Raw genomic sequence first — 21929 nt, 5'->3', positions numbered from 1 at the left:
ATAGTCTAGAATTAGTAGAGATATAAATAGGTAAAGATATAATTACTAGTTTATTTTTAATCTAATTTTTATAGAATATATAATTTTTTATAATATAATATATAGCCTAATATCTAAAGATAATTAATTAATTACTAATAGTTAGATTATATATTAAAATAAGATTCTTTAACTTATTTTATTTAATAGCTAAAAAAGAAGCTTTTTACTATACAAGCAGTTTTATAATAGCTTTATTATATACCTGCCTATTAAAAGCCTGCTAAAGACTATTAGATATAAAAATAAATATAAATACAGCAGGTAATATATATTAATTTAATAATATTAGTAAAGATATTAGCAGCTATTAAAGTTATATAGTATAGCAGTTTTTAATATATTATATAGCTATTACTTAATATCTATAACTTTATTTAGAGTATAATTAGTATATATAAAGTATAGTATCTTTAATTTTTTTATTTATAGCTAGTAGTAAGTTATTTATTCTTATTTAAATACTGCTAATTTATAATAAAAAAAAAGTTTAAAAATAATTAATTAGATATTTAAGAATTAGAGTTATTAATTAATAATAAAATATTACTTTTTAAAGTTATAATAATAGATATAAGATAAAAACTATTTTAATATAAAGATTTTCCGGTATTTATAATATCTGGAGTAATAAAAAGCTATTATATTTAGTAATAAATTAATTATTATAGAAGCTTTTAATTCTTTATTTAATAAATAAAAAATAAGTTAGTTTCTTATATTTAGAGTAAAGAGCCTTTAGAGCTATTATATTAAAAAACTTACTTTTTTCGGAAATATAGATAATACTAACTTCTAACTGGAAGTTTAAACTTTTAATCTGCTAATAAATAGCCTTTCTAAGTAGCTAAGAAATCTTTCTTTTAATTTAATTAAATATATAATCTTTTAGCCTATTAGATATAGCAAAAGCAATAAAAAAAGCTTATTTTACTTATTCTATTTATTCTATTATTCTATTATAACAGATTAGTATAAAAGCTATAATATAATAACAGAATAACAGAATAAAAATAGATTAACAAGTTATACAGAACAAGTAACAGAATAACATAACAAGTTGCCTATATATGCCGGGCATATAGCCTTTAGCTGAGGCTACCCCATACACCCCATCGCCGCTCCAATATGCATGGGGTGACGTAGTATTTTATGCTCAGTATCCCATCATCATCTACGGAGAGCGAGAGGACATTTAGCAGTACAGGACTTATGGTGGCGCCGTCGGGAAATCGGTTGGGCAGGGAGATAGTGGCTATAGCTCAGTACATTCGATCGTGGAGTAAGGCTGGGATCTACACGCCTTCGCTGCCTTTGCTTTGCCTAAGTGATGGCGAATGGGTTGATGTACTTGCGTCGCTGAAGGACCGCAAGCGACTTCGAATCTATCTAGTACCTGTTTTCAACAAATTGACTATATTCTGCGATGTCTCTTGTTATGTTACGATTTCCTCTGACCTTGTCTACCTTCACTGGGATTAGTCATCTATTCGATCGAATTCGAATCGAATTCGATCGAGTCTTGGCATCGAATCGAATGAACGGTGCTTGATTCGATATCGAATCTATGGGAGATATACCAGATTCGAATCGAATTATATATGGCTACGCCCGAATCGAATGACAAGCTATCGAATCGAATGCCAAGGCCGGGCATTCGATTCGATAGATGTCTAACCCTGATCGTGAGGCCAGCGACGGCAACATTCGTAATCTAATTCGTTACTGGATCACTAAGCAAAGCAGATATCCTCGGTTATCTAGGATGGCCTTGGACTTCCTGACGATCCAGCCGATATCAGCTAAGTGTAAGAGGTTATTTTCAGCTGCTGGCAAGATAGTCTTGGGGTTGCATACGGACCTAGATGCTGAGATTATCGCTATTTGTCAGGTTCTACGCTTTTGGTACCGTGCTGGCCTTATTAAGGACCTGGATCCATTGCTTAACTCATATCTTAAAAGTAAGCTGGATGCCGGTTATAGGACTCTAAGCGACGACGAGCTGGCGCTTGCTGAGTCAAAATAGCTATTGGAGGGCGAGGACAGCACCAGCGAGGTTGACGATTCATTATAGCAGCAACAGGCAGAAGAGTTAGTATTAACTTCTAAAAGTAAGGCTGAATAGGGGCCGACTCAGTTATAAATAGCCTCAAAAATCCACTTATAAATACATATATATATGTCTATTCCACTCAGGTCGAATATATATATCCACTATATAATTGCCTAATAAATCGTATATTTACTCTACTTAGTCTAATATGGAGTAGATATAGTAGTTCCGAGCCTTATCAGAGACTATATCCAACCGATAAACTGCTAGGCGGGTTTCTTTTCTATCGACAAAGACCTTCTCGACGGAAGTAAAATAGGTCACGCCCACAGCGCCCCTGGTGGCCGTTTTCTCGCTCTTGGATCAGATCCATCAGGTGCAACTCGAGCGACGCTGATGGGCATTCATCCTCGTAACGATCGCGACACCTCGCTGCCGTTCCGACAAGCTGTCAAGCAAGGAGACGCGGCCCTCAGATAATATGTAGCCCAGAACTACAAGGGAGCGGGCTGGAAGACTGACGAGATCCTCAAAGGCATGATAGAGGCAGAAGACTTCTACGCCAACGAGATCGTCCAGGTGAAACCCCCAAACCTGTCTAGAGGGCGCTTTGTCTTAGTCGGGGACGCAGGCTACGCTGCAGCCCTTGGTTCTGGAACAACTCTCGCCATCGCGGGCGCATATGTTCTAGCAGGCGAGGTCGGCAAGCACAAGGGTGACCTCGCAGGAGCGCTCAAGGCTTACGAAGCGCAAATGAGGCCCATGATTGATGATCTGCAAAAGATTCCACCACTATTCCCTACACTCATGGCGCCGCAGACGGTCTGGGGAATCTGGCTGCAAAACCACATCTTTGCTTTCATCACTTGGAGTAGGATTTTGGAATTTGCTCAGAGATTCTTCTCTGGTTCTTTTGCCAACAGTAATAAATACAGGCTGCCGGAGTATGAATGGGTAACCTAAGACCGGAACTCTCAGGCTTCTCTGCAAAGCCCTATGCTTGTATAATAGAATTAACACGAACCAAGACTACAAAGTATTAAATACCAGTTAACTCAGAGACGAAACTCAAGTATAGTAAATCTATATCCATTCTGGGCTGATAATCCGGATCTTAGTCTTAAGCATAGATCCCCTTCATCACAATCTTGATCGTAAATCTCGCCACGTCACTAGCACGATAAACAACGACGGCTCATCCCTATTCTTCATCATCCAACCAAGTCTTCCACCACTTAGGCTTCCAACGATCGAAAGCAGCAATAACGATGGACCCCGTAGCAACAATCGCTGCAATCTGACCAAACGACCTCCCGTCATTCTCGGGGTTGGAGGCAAACTCGTCTGGCTGAACCCAACCAGACCCCGATACCCAGCTGCGGATCTTGAAAACATGGTGGACTGTTGCGCCGTAGACGACGGCGCAAGCTGCCCAAGCAACACCCCACCAGATCATGAGCAGTATTGACTGGAAGCCAATTCCCTCTTCGTTGTCGGTCGTGCGGGACTTCCGGGCCGGTCCATTTGTCGTATAGAAGAGAAATTGGTAGATCCGTATCGAGCCAGAAACTCCGGACGCTATGGCAATCGCCCAAAGCAAGCGGTAGTAGCTTAGAAGAGGAGGGCTTCTCCCAGTTGTTCCCACAATGGCTCTCTGACTTTCTGAGATTTGGTCTAGCTCGTTCTGATATGTTTTGTTGGAGAAACAGGCAGCATCGAGTAAGATCAAGCTGTCATTCCTGGCTGTAGGAGGCTCATACTCTGGGACGAGGCCGGAATTCAGCTGGGTGATACTAGTTAACAGAAGGAAGACAAGCACAGCCACGAAGCAGCCAATCCGGATAAAGCTAGAAATAGGTGAGACCCAGTAGTTCCGCACAAGCGTGAAAGCCAATAGGAAGCTGATGCATCCAATGAGACTCAGGTTCATAGCAATGTCTAGATGGTATTGGGACATGGAGCAGTTGGTGCCCAAATAAAAGCTCAGACCGAGGGCGATGGCCAGGAACAGCTGTGCATCGTGGATACAAAACAAAATTGCCTCCAAGACATCATAAGACCTCTCGGGGAAAGTATTACGCTCTGGATAGTTTGTTTCTTCTTCAGGCCTGAGCTTTTCCCTAATTCTTTCCAACAGCGGTGGTCGGGGAGGAGGCCGGATGCGAGTCTCATGGATAGGCGCATAGGATCCCGGCCCCGAAGTTGGGTGTTGCGGTCTTCTTCTGCGCTGAGGCTGCTGCTGGTGATCTATAAACTGATTTATCCCAGGATAGGGACGTGGTGGTCCTCCGTGGACTTGCGGGTAACCAAGGTCGTATGCAGTATACTCTGGTTGTGTTTGCTGCGTGGGATTCAATTCAAAAGTTGACGAATCCTCTGTAGGAAGCGGTAGGCCGGGCTTCGTTTCAGTTCCAGGCCAAGCCTCTCTCAGGAGAAGTTGGTTCGGACTCGGGACCAACGTTCGTATTACAGGGTGGCTGGGAAGAAAATAATTAGCCATTGAGTTCTTGGGGTCGTCTTTGTGGGGGCTCTTTGTGGGGGCTGACCGTACTTGTAACTCCAATCAGTGAACTTGGGTATACGATCAAGAATGAGGCCGATGGTGACAATCAACCCAACGAAAAGCCCAGCGAGGGTGCCCACAACCAAGGCTACGACCGTCTATGTCTTGGTAAGTCTCTAGTAAGAAAAAGCTTGAGTTATGAGAGAAAATATTACTCCGATTCCAGCAATATCCCGGTCAGTCTCGAAGTTGCCTGGAGTCACTCCTCCTAGAGCCAAGACCGTGCTGACTGTGCTGTCGAATATGACAGTGCAGTTTGAGCGCTGGGAGCAAGTATTCCCCATGTTGAATTACTGAAAAGAGATTGGCGATATATGTGTGTAGAGAGTCGCTGTAGCCTTCTCTCGAAGAAAGTTGTGGCATGAATGGCGGCAGACATCGGTTGCTTTTATTCTTCGTTGCTTCGCAGGTAGCCTGCTCAACAACACTTCTATAAATAAATGTGCATATATAGCCTCAAGTGACAAGGGTCGGTAAGGGCGTTGCAGTTGATGTTCAACACAAATATCCGGCGACTGCAAATCAGGCTACCAATGAAAATGCGCGGATGCTTCGCCCACCTGCAGGCTGAGCCAATTCAGCCCTTCTGCATGCTGGAGGCACTTCGCCAGAAAGGGATGCAGCTGAATTAGTGTGCTGAAGCTCGATCACTGTTACTTTGTGATGTCACAAGTAAGCCCAGCTAGTTAGAACAATCGAGTCAAGAGGACGACCCCCCATCCCGATTTGCCCCGTGTGCATCGATTTTCCACCGTAATCGCGGACCCCACTTGTCCATTTGGCGGTCCCGGCCTCACTAACCCCCGGCCACAAAGAGTGGACAGTGGCCCACAACACCAGGACGTTGTCTATAAGGCTGCAACGACGGAATAGCGTCCCTTCCCGGACCCAATGTCTCGTCGGGATGCACGTCTTGAACAACACAAATAGTGTCGTTTGATCACTGACCACCGCTCGGGCCTCCCTCAAACGTAGCACGGCCGATCACGCGCCCCCGCAACCCCCTAGTAATCCACCTCAGCTCGACTAAGATAACGTGCAGTTCGGACGGCAAAGTGTACGACTGGTTTGGTGTTGCTGCAGGTTGGAGCATCAGGCAGCAATGGGTCAATGTATTTCCGGCAGCGTTGGCTGAGAAAACACCGCATCCTGCCGGTTTCATCCACATTGGCTGCTGCCGGTAGACAAGCAACTCATGGGTCTTCGTATCGTGTGAGGGAAGACAGAAGCTCGGTTACAACCAACACCTGCAATGCAGCAGCAAGTTTTTCCTCTAAGGGCGAATAGATAACGCAGATCATCTAGTCAGCTCTAAGCGATCTGCGGACCGGTCTGCCCGGCCGATGAGCCTGGCTCCCGGCTCAGCCAGGCTTCTTCGACCCAATGAATCTAACAAATAGAGGCCATTGCTGCCCGACCCCACACCCTCACCCCGCTTCTCGTTAGCCGTTTAACGCGCCTGTTGGGGTCACCTGCGGCATAAGTGTGGCGCGTGAGCCCTGCATATGCCTAAAATAGCAAACGCTGCGCGCCATGAAACCTGTTGTTGCAATGTGATAAACTCGCGTGCATAAGTAGCGCGTCGCGAGCCCTGCATATGCCTAAAACAGCAAACGCTGCGCCGTTATTGCAATATCTACTGCGCCATAGCCATGCCATGTGGTCCTGATAGCTTTATCACCCTATTCAATTGGCTATCAGTCCGCGTTTCCTATTTTTCTTCCCTTGAACAATACTGCCTTCGAACTATGCCGCGAGTCATGCGACCTGAGTTGCCGCTCAGAAAGCCTCGAAGCCGCGTGAAGGACGGACCGGCCTTCGTGTTCGTGGATACCGCCGGCGCTCCCTCGACTGGGCCTGAAAAGAATGATGCAAAGACTATCGTCCGGCGGCAGGCTGCAAGATCAGGCCGCACCCGTCGCCAGGATGAAAGCGCGAACCAGGAAAACATCGCCACGCTGCCGGATTCTCGGGAGTTGATACCCGCAAGAAAGAGCGCTCCAGGCGTAACTTCTCCTGCCAAGGATAGGTATGGCATGTGGAAGAGGAATACTCTGCGTGACGTCTCAAGTCTCGGACCTATGTCGCAGCCCTTGTCCAGTGGATACGAGACATTCAGGCTTAGCTATAATTTCGATATAACGGATCTGACCAGTTTTACGGATGTGGACCTTGCCACAAATGCTTACCGTCTGCTGCGAGATGAGCCAAATCGCCTCGTTAGCCTTCTCCAGAAACGGTACTCATCTTTTTTGGCCTATCTGCCAAGCCGCTATGGCTCTAGCACTTGTCTGGATGATGCTATGCATTGTGTTGCTGCAAGGGCGGGTCAAATGCTTGGCTTCCCGATGCAAAAGTCTACGCCCTCTATTCTCTATGGAAAGGCATTGAATAGCCTACAAATTGCCATTTGGGACGGTGCAGAATGCACAGGGTCAGACATCTACTGCGTAACGCGGCTTATGGTACTGTACGAGGTGAGCCACCCTTATGTCCAATCAAGGAATGGTTTTAACGGTACCATCATTCAGTTAATCGGCCCTCCTGATACAACTCGCCTGGCCCATCATCACAGGGGTGGCATCAGGCTAGTTGAGCTTCGAGGGCCTGGATGCTATACATCCAAATTCGACTGGATGCTTCTCAAAAGCCAAGGTCCATCCATTGTTGGTTACACCTGCGCCATGTCGTCCTTCCAGCCCAGCTAAAAGTCTTCCAGATAATAGACGAGATGTACAGGAAGGAATCGTCAATGTTTGAGGCCCAAGAGTGGCAACGTGTCTTCCAACGTGCCTCTGATCTCCAATCGGACACGGACTGCCGCCTCTGGTGGAAATTCTTTGGAACAACAGGCTTCCTGCCAGGTATCCTGAAGGATCTACGGAACCTTCTCGAAGATGCACCACATCGATGCGGGTACTCTGTACGGAGTTCAGCTATTCTTGAGCGAGCAAGAAGTATGCATAAGGCGCTGCACAATGACCACGTTATTTACCAACATGCAGCACCACACCCACAGTCACTTTTCAACCTTCCTGTCTCGGCCGAGTCACCCAATCGCATCAGGCTTCGCGTATTCTTTCTATATACTATGATGTATATATGCCGTGTTCTGGCGACCCTTTCTCCGAGCGAGATAGAGCGGGCCACTAGTGAGGTTGAAGCACAAACTTTCGCAAGTCAGACGTTGCTCATCGAAGAGGTGACCACCGAGCTAGATCCAGCTATGGCCTGGCATCTACAGCAGAGGAATGGCTTAGCCCATTCCATTATACAAAAGAAAGAAGAATGGTTTTCCGATAATGAGCATGGAATGTCTCGGGATAAGCTGAAAAGCTTTCTTGCACAACGGTGGCTGAAGTGGGAGAATTCATGGAGAGCCAGAGTTTTGGCCGAAGAATTAGGAGAAGATAGGATTTGAGTGACAATTTTTGGTATACTGTATTGACGGTACTGACGACCATACATCGCGACTGATATCAACGATATCCTTGCACTGGCCTCGCCTGACCTGGTTCTTTACCGATTGGTTTTGTTGCCACTATCTTCCAAACAAATCTTGGGCAGGCTCGATCGAAATGGCTGATGATCCTCGACAACGCTGATGATCTGGGGTTGTTTGGAGTCGGTCAACAAGCAAAAGGAGAGGGGACGAACGAGAACCAGAACCTACACAGATATATCCCTTGCACGTCGCAAGGGATAGTACTATGGACGAGTCGAGACGCGCATATTGCCGGCACGCTTGTCAGACCTCGTCGCGGTATTGAGGTGCAGTCGATGGCTATAAACAAGGCGATAACGCTCCTGGCAAGAGTGAGAGACGAGCCTTCGACTTCGTGGGAGGCAGCATTGGATGCTCTGCTAGAAGAACTGCAATGCCTGCCGTTGGCGATCTCGCAAGCCGGTGTGTATATGCGGCGTATGTCGATAACAGCCGAGCAATACCTAGACCTCCTCAGACAAGGCACGATTCGGTGGGAAGTGCTGAAGGTGAGCGACGCGGACCGACATCGACGGCCGGAGGTGTCGAACAGTATGCTTGAGACGTGGAGGATCTCGACGGAGCGGATTCGGGTGGAGAGCGAGATGTCATGTCATACCAGATATTACACGTAGTTGCGTATATAGACAGTCAAGACATACCGTACGACTTGATGGCAGTAGCCGCTAGTCGATATCACGTTAACAATAAAAACTCAACCAGAAAAGCTACGGAGCTTGAGATTCTAAAAGCCATCGCACAACTAAAAGAGTTTTCATTTCTTAGCCTGCGTCAGACGGAGAACAGTAGGCGAAGGTATAAGATACATAAACTCGTGCAAGAGGCCGTCCGATATGGGCTGAGAGTAAGCGGCCCGATGGAGACAACCGTAGGCAAGGTGCCCGAGGTGGAGAGCAGGCCGGGAACGGGTGAAGCATACTATTCTGGCATAGCTCTGCAGATAGTAGATGGCCTTTTCCCGCTATCGGAACCGACTTCGTGGGCGCGATGCGAATAGTACGTGACGTATGCTATACGGGTAGGCGAGTGGGCGGAGGTGAGCGGGACAGAGATCGAGACAGGAACTCTACTTCAGAGAGTATCGAGCTTTCTCTATGCTCAAGGGCGGTGGAGAGAGAAAGAGCCGGCAGACAGTCGAGCATGGGGTCTCCGACGGAAGGTGCTTGGGGAGAAGCATCCTGATACGCTCAGGAGCATGGCAGAACTCGCGGCGACGTACCATGCGCAGGGCCGGTATAACGAATCTGACCGGCTTCATCAAATTGCATTAGACCTTCGCCGACATATTCTTGGAGAAAGTCATCCGGATACACTACAAAGCGTGACGAACCTCGCCTCCACACGGAAGGCGTTGCAACAGTTGCCATTGATAAAACGAAAAGGTTGCAGGTCATATTGAAAAGGTGTGAGTTGCGTGTGTCTGTGAGGAGCACAGCTCATTACATAGTATCCACATCTCTGCGACCAGCAGATCGGACCATCTTAGTCATACGGTCTCAACATACAGCACTTGGCTTTTTGACTGGATTTGGCAAGCCGTGGGGCGTCGACCTGCAACAGGGCTTGAACGTCCTTGGAATAGTTGCCAAGCTCAGGGCCAATACATCAAAACACGGTAGGCCGCCGAGCATCGCCGGCGAACTTAATGATACCCTGCGGTTCGGGATCCTGGACTTGGCATGCAGCGGAATCATTTTGCCCGGTCTGGACTACAAATACTCGGAGGCGGAGTGGTCAAATAAGGCGGAACAGTCAGACTTAGCGAAACAAGAGCTTGAGCAGCGCAAGAAGATCGGTGAGCTATTTGTCAACCGAGTGAGGGGCTTGTTAAGCCAAATGACTTGAGGAACGAGGTGACGAAAGGCTCTTAGGCCTCCTTCCGTCCCCCCTCCCTTGGGCCAATCATTCCGCCGCCAAGCATCCTCCTAATCTCCGCCAAGCGGCTACCAGGTATTTCAAAAGTTATAAAAAAGATAAATGAGATTTCGAGCGATCCCGGTATTCTGGAGTGTACGGAGTCCCTGCATCTGCTGCCGAATGTCTAAGACGACGGAGTCACGCAGCCTACCTCCCAACATGGCGCCTTCTCACGGGCCCTCATCTGGCCCTCGCTCTGACTGAGCTAGCAATTTCCTCTTGTTTTTCCTACTTTTGGTGATTCTCCAGCTCAGCCCGATTTGTCCTATCCGCCGCTAGCTCAACCCAACCTGTCCTATCCGCCTCTAGCTCACGCCGGCTTATGGTATTAAATCCAAGGGGTGCAGTTGCAGGATTATGCGCCACATCTGTGTTTGGATTCGGTTGAGTGTATGGCTGTGCCAAAGAATCCCGCTGTGCCTGCCTCTTCTTGCGATAGTGGATCGCGAATACAGTAGCAAAACAAATTAGAGCACCAAAAATAACGCCGCCAATAACACTTCCGGCTAGGGTACCTGGACTTATGTTGCCATCTGTAGCATTTGCTGTGACCGTTATGATAGTTGTGACCGGGTTGCCTACCTGCCTTGTGGTCTGGGTCGAAGGAATTCCACTGAGTCCAGTTAGTCTTGGAAGCCCTGGCCAGGCACTTGTGGCATCGGCTGTAGTGAAGTAGCATGACTCGGTGATAGCAGAAGCCGCGGTGCAAAGCGGCATCCATGTAAATCCTCCTTCGAATCGCTGCGTCAGGCAATATACATCCGTTGAGTATTTGGGATCAGATACGGGGCTTCCTCATCAATAATCAGTTGTATGAATGACTTCTCTGCGGGGATAGGTTTTTACCAGTAACCGTAACTCTCTCCATTGCCACATTGGGACGTGGAAGTAAGCCGCGGTTGATAATTGCAACAAGTCGTCCGCCAGTCGCACGCATCGCTAGTACAGCAACCGACGGCATAAATATCAGTGTTGAATTTGCAGGTATAACCGCTGCCACACGTCACAGGGGAGGTTCGATCCTTGAACCCACATAGTTCAGGACTATCTGATGGTTCCGTCCGTAGCCTGATTACCGGTACGCTCTTTAAATCGTGCGTAATAGTCGGGATTACTTTTCGAGCCATGGCCTTGAATAGCTCTGACCTGCGGGAGAGGGTCGAGATAGATCGTCTATAGGCATAGGCCAAAATGTTGCACTGGGGTTTTGCCTCAGCCACAGTCTTTGACAAGGCCCTAATGTGAATGTTTGTCAGGGGTCTTGCCGTATAAAGTAAAAAACTGGAGATGGAGACTGCTACAAGCCCGTAACCGCCTGAAATGCGGGAGACAGGAGATAAGGAGCGAAGGACAGTTCGTTAGCCTTTCTTGTTCCAGAAAGGGAGAAAGTCACTACTTATAGGGCAGCTGTCTTGGTGTGAGCAACCAGCCGCCCACCAGATGCCTCACAGTGTCTCTCGGGTGCTCCATATTACCTTTAGCCACTCACCTAGCGGCCGCAATTGGGCAGGGTGAGACTAGAATGCATAAAGGGGACGGCGAGCTCTTACACAGTACAGATTCTTTACAGACTAGAATTGTGGCTGGTGAGTAACTTCCCGCTTAAGCCTTTATCTATAAAGCTCGGCGAACCGTACACTAAAGAACTATTAGCGGTATTGTGATAATTTAGGGTTATGATGGCGCAAATACGTCACCTTAGCTCTAGTAACGGGCAGAAGTTCGCCACCGTATGGTGATTGATGCTGAATGAGACAACCCCGAAATCGGGTTGCCATCTACCTGGTTCTAGAAACAGGATTTTGTCAGAGTCACTCGGTGCTAAGCGACATACTTCCAGGGCTCCAAGGTCGCTTTCCGAATGTTGTCTGTCGCCTCGATTCCTCTGCTGCATCTGGAACCATCCAATACCGTTCCTGTCGACCCTTTCATGCTCAGCAGGACTACCATTGCGCGCGGTGTTGGCCGCTACCTCGTCACCTCGGTAGGCGTCAACTCTACCTACGGACGGACTCATATGTCTCTGAGGAACGATACTGAGGAAACTCCACCGCAAGCAAAGTTGGGCCGACTCGGCAAGCTGCTCATATGCGGCTACCATGTTGTAAGCAGCGGTGTCCGGAAGCCGGGGAGTCGGGACGCCTCCTGTGAGTAATCGGGGGGCAATCATCACATGGTACTAGTCAATGCCCCATCCCTATCACCCTCTGTCAATTGGCATGCCTGAAGTGTGGGTCACTGCCCCCTCACACACGCGCCAATACTAATGGATGCTAGACTGAAAGGTTCACTGGTGAAGAGCCAGATCATCAAGAGCGCGCAGGTCTAGACCTCGCTTCACAACCATGAGCCGAGAAAAATGTGGGGCTAGGTGAGCTGATTCCCGCCATTAGCCCGCAGGTCTACATTTACCGAACTACGGGATAGTATACCTAGTGAGAGTTGTATGGCAAAAGGAGGAGGGGAGAATGCAACGAAGGCCCCGCAAGAAGGAACGCCTAAAACAATAGTGGATAAGGTTAGTTAGCACCCAACTAATGATACAATCACTCTTACCTAGAGTACAGGAGGCCATTATATATAGGGCGACAGAATATATTTCGCTCCTTGAGGACAGAAATAGATCTCTCCTAGAAGAGCGCATAGTACTGGAGTCGAGAATCGCTGCGTTTGAGCTGCTATTTCGACGTTACTGATCTTCTGCGCGGACCGGGCTCTGATAGAGCATCGATATGGTCGGTTTTCACGTGCATGTCGCGGCGGGTGTTGAGGGACTGCAGGGCCGCCAGGCTACTGGGGACCGCCTGGGCAAGACGGAGGGGAGACAGTTCGTTTGTGTTGGAGGGATTCTGAGACAGGACCCATAAAAGAGTCCTTCGGCATTCTCCGACTACCGCCTGATTTACCCGCAAGGTCAGGGGATGAAGCAGTACATAAGGGTGGCCTGCGTCACAGCTGCAGCTAGACCTTAAGCTTTCATTCAATCACTCAATTTGCCCTATGACCGATAGTGGCATAATTCTTCATCAGTATATAATAGATACTCGCACTGATCATTTTCCTTCCCCAGACATTGCATCGTCACCAGGGATAGACCATGTGCGTTCCCCAACTTCTTTTAAGTGAACTAATGCACAGTCGTCCGTAGCCTGGTCAGGCGATTCAAGCTGGGCCTTTGGACCGGTTGGTGAGTTGGCCCTCTCTCGCCTCACACAAGAAGCTTCCGTGGGCGCAACCATTTAGACTTTTGGCGCCGGTTCGCTAGCACGCGCTAGCCCCAGTAGGTCGGGAGAAAGACGCAATCCGGGAAGGGCATGGTGTCGGAAAACTAGCGTGGCACTTTGATGATGTCAATCGTGTGTATTATATATATGTGTAGTTATTGTCACGGGCTGAGGCCCGGTATGGGGGCACGGGCTACGCCGTGCCGCTCCCGACCGGCTGAGGCCGACCGAGCTAGGCGAGATTTGTCGGAAAGCTAGCGTGGCACTCGGTTGACCTTGAATATGTGTGTGTATTCTCTATGTTCTCCCCGTTGCCCCTATTATGATCGCTTGAGTGTATATCTGTCGACTAATAGTGGGGTCCTGAGGTATCTGCCCCAATAGGCGGTCTCGACCCTGGAGGTCACCACGTGACCACCCGATCAGATGCTTTATACATGATCCAATCTAACAAGATTGACCTTCCCTTCTACCAGCTACTACCGCTCTGCAAGCGAGAGCTCTGCTCTATAGCTGTGACCTCCCTAGAGCTAGCCCCTTCTCTCCTTCCTGCTCCTTAGTCTTAAATAGACCAATCTACCGCACCCTTACGTCGAACAAACCCAGGGCCAGCCCTTCACAGTTATAGTAATTTTATAGTTCTATAACTAGGTAATTACCTTATATAAAAAGGAAAATAGTAAGACTACTTATAGTTCTGCTAGTTATAACTGCCTAATTCTAACTTAGGCTATAATATTTTATATATTATTTATCTTATTATTTTACTGCCTTATTACTTTTAATAATATTGTGAACGGCTTCTAGTAGCTAGATTCCAGCTATCTAGTCCAGGATGCTATTTACATCAAAGATGAAGAAGAAAGAAAGGAGTTCTCAAGTGCCCCTGAACTGTGGAACGATTTCTCATCCCTGGCGCGCACGAGCCTAGTACGTCTTGCGGCACAGCCGCAAGGATATGGGCCCTGGCCCGTGACAAATATAGTAATCCCAGAGTAAATTCCTTTAGTAATTCTTTTAAATTAGTGTATTCTAGCTAGTTAAATTAAGGTTTTACTTACCTATTTAAAGTAAGTATTTAATAATAGTTATAAATAAGTTAGCTTATAATATAAGGAATATTCTTACTGCTCTATAATAAAGAGTTATATTATAAAATAAATTCTACTTACTACTGTATTTACTATAGTATCTGATCTTATTATAGGCAAATTAAGTTTAACAATGCCCTATTAACAATTACAGCTAGCTCGGCAGTTATCCTTCCACCTGTCCAGCTGTACATTTGCCGAGTTCAACCACTACTACCTCAGAACGCCCTTTCCGCATCCAGCATTCATGGGAAGATATAGATTTCCTCGGCCGAGGCCACAACGCCAAAGATTTGGAATTGCTCCCCATACAAGCCGTCCGCACCGCCTCCGACAGGGAATCCTCACCCAGCCCCACCTTCTCCTTCAACCGCGGCTGACCCTGCAGAATCCTCTCTTGCGCCAGCCCTCTACCCGAATCCCGATGGAGACTCTCGCCCGCATCGTAGCTGTTATCCCCTAAAGAGATTGCAGAGTTAGTTTACGGCAGGATATGTAGATAACAATCTCACTTCTCTCCCTAAATAAGATAAATGAAAACATAGCAGGTCGCCTTCCAATCGTAAGCACTATCGGCCTGCGTCGTCCCTCATTTTATACCGGCTGGCCATGTCCCTGACTCTCCTCAAATGCCTACCCTTCCTAAACACTTCCCCAGCTTGGGCATACATTATTCTCTTATGCACCTCCTACTCCTGCTTCTGGTGCTCTTTCCTATAGTATGCTATAACTTTGTACCGCCCGCATCTCATCGTCCCTTCTGTCTTCCCACATATTTTACAACCTGTAATTTCCACGCACGTTTGGCCCTCTGCACTAAGTTCGGACATCTCCTCCTGGACGTCCCGTCGCGTCTGAAGTTCACATTCGCCCTTCCCACATAGGCCGCTGACAAGCACCCCTACGCAGGGGTCCTCCTCTCTGTCAAGGAAAGACATGGGCATCTGCAAAACGGTCGCGACAGGCGTGCCGCAGATTCCGCAAAAAGGACCGGAAGCTGCTAGGCAGGCGGCTTCGTGCTATTTTATAATAGGGAGCAGCGCGCTTCGAAACCGACCGTGGTACTTGCCATCTTGTTGGGCTTGAGCTCGGGTCATGAAGAGATCCTCTGGGACCACATGAGTAATCTTCAGGGTGCCGGGGGCATTGTCTCAGTAGAACGCGAACCGCACTTGGCGCGTCGCCATGTTTCTCATGATGGTGTAGGCAGTAGACACCAAAACGCTGTCTGGCTATCGGGTTAGGGGCAGGTTAGGCATCGCTCAGAAAACAGACACATCATGGCCGTAGCCTGCGCTCAATGGCACATGAAAATTCGTAAGGCCACTATATCCTGGCACAATAGTTGTTCCAAACTCAAGAAAACGTCATGTGAGTGGTGCCTCTGAGGAGGACCAATAACATGCCGTTCAGGAGGCATGAGGCGGCGAAGGTACACTGCCCAGCCCCTCCACATTCCCGCCAAATTGATCAAGAGCAATGCCGTCTTCTATAACCTCTTGAACTGGTCGGTTCCCAGCTTGCGCATGTGAATGTGGCATTCTAACCGCTATGTCAGGGTTGCTTCCTCGCACCAATGAACTGATCTGAAGCAGAGCCTGGTCCGTATTTTAAAGTTTTCTTGGCTGCACGCACAGTCAATTATACCAATTAAATAGTGAAAGTTAAAGGACACTTGCTCACACTTACGTATCAACCCGTGGTCATCTTCCAATAATCTTGTGGCTTTTTAGCGGATATGAACCCTCCACCACCAGGCATTTACAGTCTACGTAAACGTAGAATCATGTGAAAATACATGGACTGTTATTTCTTGAAAATGCCCATCTCAAACTCGTTCAAAATAATCTCAAACCCAGTTTCTTAGCTTCGCACTCGATTGCCCCGAAGAGTCACAGATGGCGGACTATGAAAATCCTGTCACAACCTCAAAAGCCAACCTTAACGGCACAGCTTTACAAAGGGTCGTTTCCCCAAGTCCCATATCCACGCTCCAAGTGTTTCGCTAACATTGCTAGACAGCATCTCCGCTTCTTCTCCCGCTCTACCACCCAATCTGATCTCATCTACCCCTGGGAAATATACGCCTCCTTCCGAGCCCTTGGTTTCAACACTCTCATTTCCCTTGTCTCTGTTCTCGATTTTACGGTACATGTAGGGTATCCTACAAGCGAGGATTTCGTCCCGATAGGCTGGGTAGTGAACGGGTGCCCGGTAAACGCGAAGAATATTGCGAGAGCGAAGCATGGCAGTGATACAGGAAGTTATGACCGTAACGGCGAGTTCGACGAGGCATCTTTCGAAAGGATTTGGAAATTTGATATGTGAGTTATTTACTTTTCATAAAGGTATAATCGCTTATATACCTTTTCTCTGAGCTTTATTTTACTAACCTCAAATCCGCCGACAATCTTAAAATCTAATAACTAATGCCTTCTCCGAATCTATAGGGACAAGAAAGGTGGCCTGTTCTTCTCCGAAATAATCAAGATGTGCGTTGCAAACAGAAACGTTTTTGATGTTGCAGGCTTTTTGTTCCAGGTCTTCCTCTGGGGCTCTTTATGGCTGTTGGCGGCTGATGAGAAAGGGGTTTTGAGGATGGAGGATGTGAGACGACAATACGATGGAAGTCTTTTCTATGAGATCGAGGAGAGGAGGCGGAAAGGGGAGAGGCTGCCATTGTGGAGGGGAGGAGCTTTATGGTGAACCGGTTTTGAGTATGCCTTAGGCTCCAAAGCCCCGGGTGATTGACGGTGACGGCAGACGACCATGGTGATGATCCACGGGAGGATGCTCACCTCATTCATCTTTCTATTTGTCAGAGAGCTATCACAAGTGTTCTACTTTTTTCATCATCCAAGTTGATAAATGACAAGCAAAACCATTCTCCTCATCAACACCGAGCACGGGCCAAGCGAACCTCTTGCCAGGCACTAGCTGCCCCCTGGTCCTCGCCCACTGAGGCGCATGTCACCCTCCATCTTTCGAGCGCCACGTTTCCGATGTCACTCAGCGCGGTGATTATGACCTCCCTTCACACATAGTCTGGCGAAGAAGTGGGCGGTCGTTCGTGAGGGCTGCACCTATCCCCGCCAGCCAGCCCGTTGCGTGTTGAGGCGCCTGTGAAGATGGGGATACGGCTGCGTCATTTGAAGTCGAAGCGAGACGAACGAAGCGGAAGTGATAGTTGTCGAGAGAGACTCGCCGATCCGAAGGGATACCGCGGTGAGAGACGGGATCCTGAGACAGGGAGGGCACCCTGAATAGTGTGACATGTAAGTTGAGGGGACAGTCGAAGCTACCTGGATGCCGAATGAACACTACGAGAGGCTTCCAGAATAATGATTTCCGTAACCCCTGCGTTGGCCCTTGATAAGTAGTAATTCATTGTTCACATCACACGGGAGATCTCATCCAATTGTTGAGGAGGTGTTGTCCCAACATCGTACCCCCACCCGTATGCCCCTCTTTGTCAAAAGCACTCTTGTCTAGAAACCGCTCTTCGCTGTACAGATCCAACGTCCAGCTTTCTGCTCCTTCCATTTCACCCTCTCTCCCTCAGATTTCTGGCAAGGTAAATTGAATCATGGCACAACAAAGTTCTATCCAAAGTCCATTCAGCCACGTTAGCGATGTTTCTACTCGTAGTAAATTGACCAATCATACCCCCGAGCTCCTCTCCACGTACACTGATTGGAGGACTTTTGAGCTTCGCGGCGATTTTATTGATTTGTCTGTTTGTCCGCCGACGCCACCTCCGTCGCCGTCACGGGTCTATCTAAAGGTATCGGGGCAGAGCTTGACGGCGAGGCAAACGTAGATCTGCTCGCCCACTTGCTATTGAAGGTGTCCTTGGAGATGCACTCAATCGGCCGAGCACCTGACTTCAGATTGAACGGCAAGGGTAGAGCAGTACCTAACCGTGAGGAACAATATGACCACGGATGCGTGGACGAACACAGGAGTATGCAGTATGACATGCGTGGTAGGTGGTCTGATGTCGATGGTGTAGTGTGGTGGAAACATTAAGGATAGAGGTCAGACAGGGATGACGGAGGTCAAATAAAAAAGCCCAATAGATGGAAGGCGGGCAAGAAAGAGTGTGCTGTGCCTATATATCCTCTTTCTCAATTATATATATTTGTAGCTTGCTGAATTTATTAAATTAAATTTAGTTACTTAGTCTGCAACCCATAATCTACAATAAAGATCTTATTAAGAGCTACAACCTTGCAGAGGATACTACTGCCACTGGCTTTATTAACAATATAGTAATCCTAATATAGGGAGATATAATAGAGGAGACGTACAACAAACTGCAGAGAGTACTAGAAATAGCCAAGCAAACCTACATATCCATCTTTACACCCATCTAAGAATTTTCACTCTCGCAATTCTTAATCATACTAATAATACCACCCTCAATATATACTTTTTAGTATAATTTACGGATACTTTATACTAGCTACTATCGGCGTTACAATATATACTCCTCTATATAGCAACTTGGTAGTGCATACTATAGTTGGCATATATATACTTCCTGCCGAGCAAGATATATTATTCCCTACAGTATACAGGATAAGAGATACCGGGGTTAGAGTGGCAATACATATACCTCCACAGGGCATACTACTTATACAAGTTATAGTCGGCGTGCAGGTACTTCCACTTAAGTACAATATATTATTGCTAACAGTGCAAATTGTAGACAGCGCTGGTATTAAAGTGGCGATATACTCGCCGCCCCATAGAAATCCGGGCGTAGAGTATATGATTGGCGTATAGGTGCTGCCTGTAGGATAGGGGGAGTTATTTTCTATAATATAGGGAATTATAGGTAGAGGGGTGGGTGGTAGATTAATATAGAGACTGCTACAGGGGGTGCTGTAGATGTAGGTTTGTATAGAAGTATAGGTTTAGGAGGTTAGGTAAGGTATGTTATTGCTAATAGTATAGGAAATTGTATATTATAGAAGAGAGGTTGGAATCTAGGTATAGGAGAGGATAGATAAGAAAGATATAAGAATAAGAAGTATATATTAATATATAGTAAAAAGAGGTAATATAATAAGTATTATTATATTTAAATAGTAAGAAATAAATAATTAAATTAAAATTAAAATAAATAATAAATATATAAGTTTATATTTAAAAAGCTAATAAAATTAATATAAATTTAAGCTTATATATATTATATAATTACTATATTAATATAAAGAGAATAATATATAATTTATAAATAGTAAGATAATATAAGTAAAAATTATAACTAAACTCTTAAAAACTATAAATAATTATATAGAAAAAGTTAGTTAATATATTATAAGATATAAAAATTACTACCTTTAAAATTAGAACTAAGCATTTCTTATATTTACTAGATTGTAGCAGTTGTGGCTGGACTAGCGGGGTTGAGAATAAATAGAATCGAATAACTATATACAGTCGCCCTTAGTTAACTCGAGAATCAGCACCCAATCAAAGTCCACACCTCCGCTAGTCGGTGGCGTGAACGTCTTCTTTCCCTTGGCCTGGATTGCCTTTGAACCGACAGACTCCAGCCCAGCCGTGCGCGGGTTAAACCACTGGGCGGTGATAGGAGCCGATGTTCTCCACTGTCTGGCGATAGCCGCGAGATCGACAGTGAATGCGTCGCCCCATCCGCTATAGACCCAATACTGGCCGCTGGTGATAATTCCAGTAATGTAGCGATCGGCATCAAACGCTAGAATATTATCAGAAGCGCCATTGGGAGACGATATGAACTCGCGGGCAGGCTGGAGGCCTCGGAACTGCTTCTTGGAGAGGCCTTTGAACAAGTGACCGACATAACCTGTCTCCTTGGCGCCTGCCCAGTGGATCGCTTCGTGCCAACTAGCGTTCTTGGAGAGACCAAGCTACGGCTCCATGTAGCGGTCGGGGCTGGCGATCAACGACATATTCTCGTACGACTGTTGGACGGGGAGAGAGCCGTAGGTGATTCCGCAGGCACCTGAAAGCACCGCGGGATAGTAGCCGTGGCGGACGTCGGATGAGTTCCAGACCGGCTTGCTAGTGTTGAAGGAGTCATGGGCGCCTTCGTAGTGGTTCTCAACATCCATGACAGGGCCAGAAAGTTCGTCACGCATGTGAAGGATGTTCTCGTAGTTCTTGCGAGAATCCCATGGGCGCAGGACAGTGAAGCCAGCGTCAAGGCTATTGGGGTCGGGGCGCTCGTGGCCAGACTGAACAGCGTCCATGGAGAGAGTTCCATAGCTTCCGTTGATATACTGCGACGAGTTAGCACCTGAGCGGATGTCAAGGTGAGGGAGAGACTTACGTTGTGTCCATACGGGAAGGGTGTAGGAGGATCAACAATCCAAGGACTCATGGGCTGGTAGGAGACAAAGGCATCGTAGCCCAGTTTTGCCTCCTCCTCCTTGAAGCCCTTCATCATGGCGGCCCAAATATCTCTTGTATCTTCGATGGGGCCGAGATGAGATTTAGGGTCTGACTCAGGGTCGTCGCGCCATGCCTGACGAGCCTGGGGAACATTGTTGGCCCAGAAGGCGTTGGAGTCTCCGCCCATCAACTTGGGGATACCGGGGTATCGTTTTCCCAGGTAACGTCCGAACACCTCGGCGTTGTCCACGTCGAAGAGTTTATAGCCCAGGGTGCCGTACCAGCCCCAGTTGACGTAGCGACCCCAGGTGGGAACGAAGCAGATGAGGATGCCATACTCAGCGGCGCGTGTCACGACCCAGTCGACGAAGGAAAAGTAGCCCTCATTGGGCTGCGTCACGTCGTCATTGTTGATGGCTAGGTCTCTGTAAAAGTTGGGAACAGTTGTAACATTGTACTTGGATAGAACAACCGCCTGGATGACGTTGAAGCCCTTGGTAGCGCGGTCCGCGAGATAGAGGTCGACATCGGTGCGGTTGAGCTTGTGGAAAAGCTCCCAATTAGTGTCGGCGATCCAGAAGAAGGGCTCTTTGGTCTTGGTCCTATACAGGTAACGGTCATCGGGCGAGGCGGAGATGGCAAGGTTCGCCCACGGGAGGGCCTTGGGAATGACCCAGGCGAGGGTAGTGGCCGCCAAAGTCGCGCTGACAACAAAGCTCGAAAGACACACCATGATGATTGTGATTCTGATGTGACCCCGACATTGCTCAAGCCGTTATTACGATTCTATTACTATATATAATTGAAGAGCTGTACCAGTATCGTGGGAGGCTAAGAGGCTTCATGTTTGAGTTGCTTCCGAAAACAATGACAATGGCCTGTCATCTAGCCGGGTTCCCCGCGCGGTGGGTTCCTCCCCCACAATACGGCCGCAACCGAAAGCTCGAGACGATATTTCTTCACAAGGATTCACCATCGGTAAACTGTTCTATTGGTTCTTGATGGGTAAACCTCGGAAACCGACTGTATCGTTGCAACCCTGGGATGGGGGAAAGGCGGGGAAGCTCTTTTAGCAGCGTGTCCCACCGATGTGTCAGCTGTATCTGTGCAGGTGGAGGACTCGCTCTCCTTAGATGGCTGTCTGGATGACTGT

The 21929-nt window shown here is 47.5% G+C and overlaps 8 protein-coding genes across 8 annotated transcripts; 6 read left to right on the top strand and 2 right to left on the bottom strand.

The window, feature by feature from the left end:
• Window positions 1–2629: 2629 nt before the first annotated feature.
• On the top strand, window positions 2630–3055 carry BGZ61DRAFT_542533 (uncharacterized protein; the record flags this gene model as incomplete). The annotated part of the gene is made up of 1 exon (XM_046255203.1): window positions 2630–3055. One exon carries the CDS (start codon window positions 2630–2632, stop codon window positions 3053–3055), a length of 426 nt encoding a protein of 141 aa, XP_046092983.1.
• Window positions 3056–3293: 238 nt separating this feature from the next.
• Window positions 3294–4939, bottom strand: BGZ61DRAFT_376638 (uncharacterized protein; the record flags this gene model as incomplete). The annotated part of the gene is made up of 3 exons (XM_046242527.1): window positions 3294–4569; window positions 4644–4753; window positions 4811–4939. The coding sequence occupies 3 exons, from the start codon at window positions 4937–4939 to the stop codon at window positions 3294–3296; spliced, it is 1515 nt and encodes a 504-aa protein (XP_046092982.1).
• A 1464-nt stretch (window positions 4940–6403) lies between these two features.
• On the top strand, window positions 6404–8076 carry BGZ61DRAFT_376636 (uncharacterized protein; the record flags this gene model as incomplete). The annotated part of the gene is made up of 3 exons (XM_046242526.1): window positions 6404–7132; window positions 7187–7321; window positions 7375–8076. The coding sequence occupies 3 exons, from the start codon at window positions 6404–6406 to the stop codon at window positions 8074–8076; spliced, it is 1566 nt and encodes a 521-aa protein (XP_046092981.1).
• A 22-nt stretch (window positions 8077–8098) lies between these two features.
• Window positions 8099–8839, top strand: BGZ61DRAFT_469911 (uncharacterized protein). Its single transcript, XM_046248014.1, has one exon. It carries the CDS (start codon window positions 8241–8243, stop codon window positions 8772–8774), a length of 534 nt encoding a protein of 177 aa, XP_046092980.1. The 5' UTR covers window positions 8099–8240; the 3' UTR covers window positions 8775–8839.
• Window positions 8840–11756: 2917 nt separating this feature from the next.
• BGZ61DRAFT_488174 (uncharacterized protein) lies at window positions 11757–12426 on the top strand (the record flags this gene model as incomplete). Its single annotated transcript, XM_046250080.1, has 3 exons — window positions 11757–11807; window positions 11918–12181; window positions 12355–12426. 3 exons carry the CDS (start codon window positions 11757–11759, stop codon window positions 12424–12426), a joined length of 387 nt encoding a protein of 128 aa, XP_046092979.1.
• A 53-nt stretch (window positions 12427–12479) lies between these two features.
• BGZ61DRAFT_58521 (uncharacterized protein) lies at window positions 12480–12891 on the top strand. Its single transcript, XM_046256390.1, has 2 exons — window positions 12480–12595; window positions 12645–12891. Exons 1-2 carry the CDS (start codon window positions 12524–12526, stop codon window positions 12771–12773), a joined length of 201 nt encoding a protein of 66 aa, XP_046092978.1. The 5' UTR covers window positions 12480–12523; the 3' UTR covers window positions 12774–12891.
• A 3272-nt stretch (window positions 12892–16163) lies between these two features.
• BGZ61DRAFT_406884 (Caleosin) lies at window positions 16164–17274 on the top strand. Its single transcript, XM_046243170.1, has 3 exons — window positions 16164–16356; window positions 16415–16716; window positions 16843–17274. Exons 1-3 carry the CDS (start codon window positions 16291–16293, stop codon window positions 17096–17098), a joined length of 624 nt encoding a protein of 207 aa, XP_046092977.1. The 5' UTR covers window positions 16164–16290; the 3' UTR covers window positions 17099–17274.
• A 2556-nt stretch (window positions 17275–19830) lies between these two features.
• BGZ61DRAFT_501268 (uncharacterized protein) lies at window positions 19831–21509 on the bottom strand (the record flags this gene model as incomplete). The annotated part of the gene is made up of 3 exons (XM_046251677.1): window positions 19831–20292; window positions 20356–20664; window positions 20715–21509. The coding sequence occupies 3 exons, from the start codon at window positions 21507–21509 to the stop codon at window positions 19831–19833; spliced, it is 1566 nt and encodes a 521-aa protein (XP_046092976.1).
• Window positions 21510–21929: the final 420 nt, after the last annotated feature.

Source organism: Ilyonectria robusta (assembly GCF_021365365.1).
Source record: "Ilyonectria robusta strain PMI_751 chromosome Unknown BGZ61scaffold_146, whole genome shotgun sequence".
NCBI lineage: Eukaryota > Fungi > Ascomycota > Sordariomycetes > Hypocreales > Nectriaceae > Ilyonectria > Ilyonectria robusta.
Note: the sequence above shows the minus strand (reverse complement) of the source record. Positions and strands in the feature narration are given on the sequence as shown.

What these genes read in the sequence shown, in the direction of transcription:
- BGZ61DRAFT_469911 (XM_046248014.1), top strand. Translation starts at nt 8,241, where the DNA reads ATGATCCTCGACAACGCTGATGATCTGGGGTTGTTTGGAGTCGGTCAA.
- BGZ61DRAFT_406884 (XM_046243170.1), top strand. Translation starts at nt 16,291, where the DNA reads ATGGCGGACTATGAAAATCCTGTCACAACCTCAAAAGCCAACCTTAAC. An exon ending in ACGGCACAGCTTTACAAAGG is followed by an intron (nt 16,357 to 16,414) that starts GTCGTTTCCCCA and finishes ATTGCTAGACAG; the next exon opens with CATCTCCGCTTCTTCTCCCG. An exon ending in AGGATTTGGAAATTTGATAT is followed by an intron (nt 16,717 to 16,842) that starts GTGAGTTATTTA and finishes CCGAATCTATAG; the next exon opens with GGACAAGAAAGGTGGCCTGT.
- BGZ61DRAFT_58521 (XM_046256390.1), top strand. Translation starts at nt 12,524, where the DNA reads ATGGCAAAAGGAGGAGGGGAGAATGCAACGAAGGCCCCGCAAGAAGGA. An exon ending in CTAAAACAATAGTGGATAAG is followed by an intron (nt 12,596 to 12,644) that starts GTTAGTTAGCAC and finishes CCTAGAGTACAG; the next exon opens with GAGGCCATTATATATAGGGC.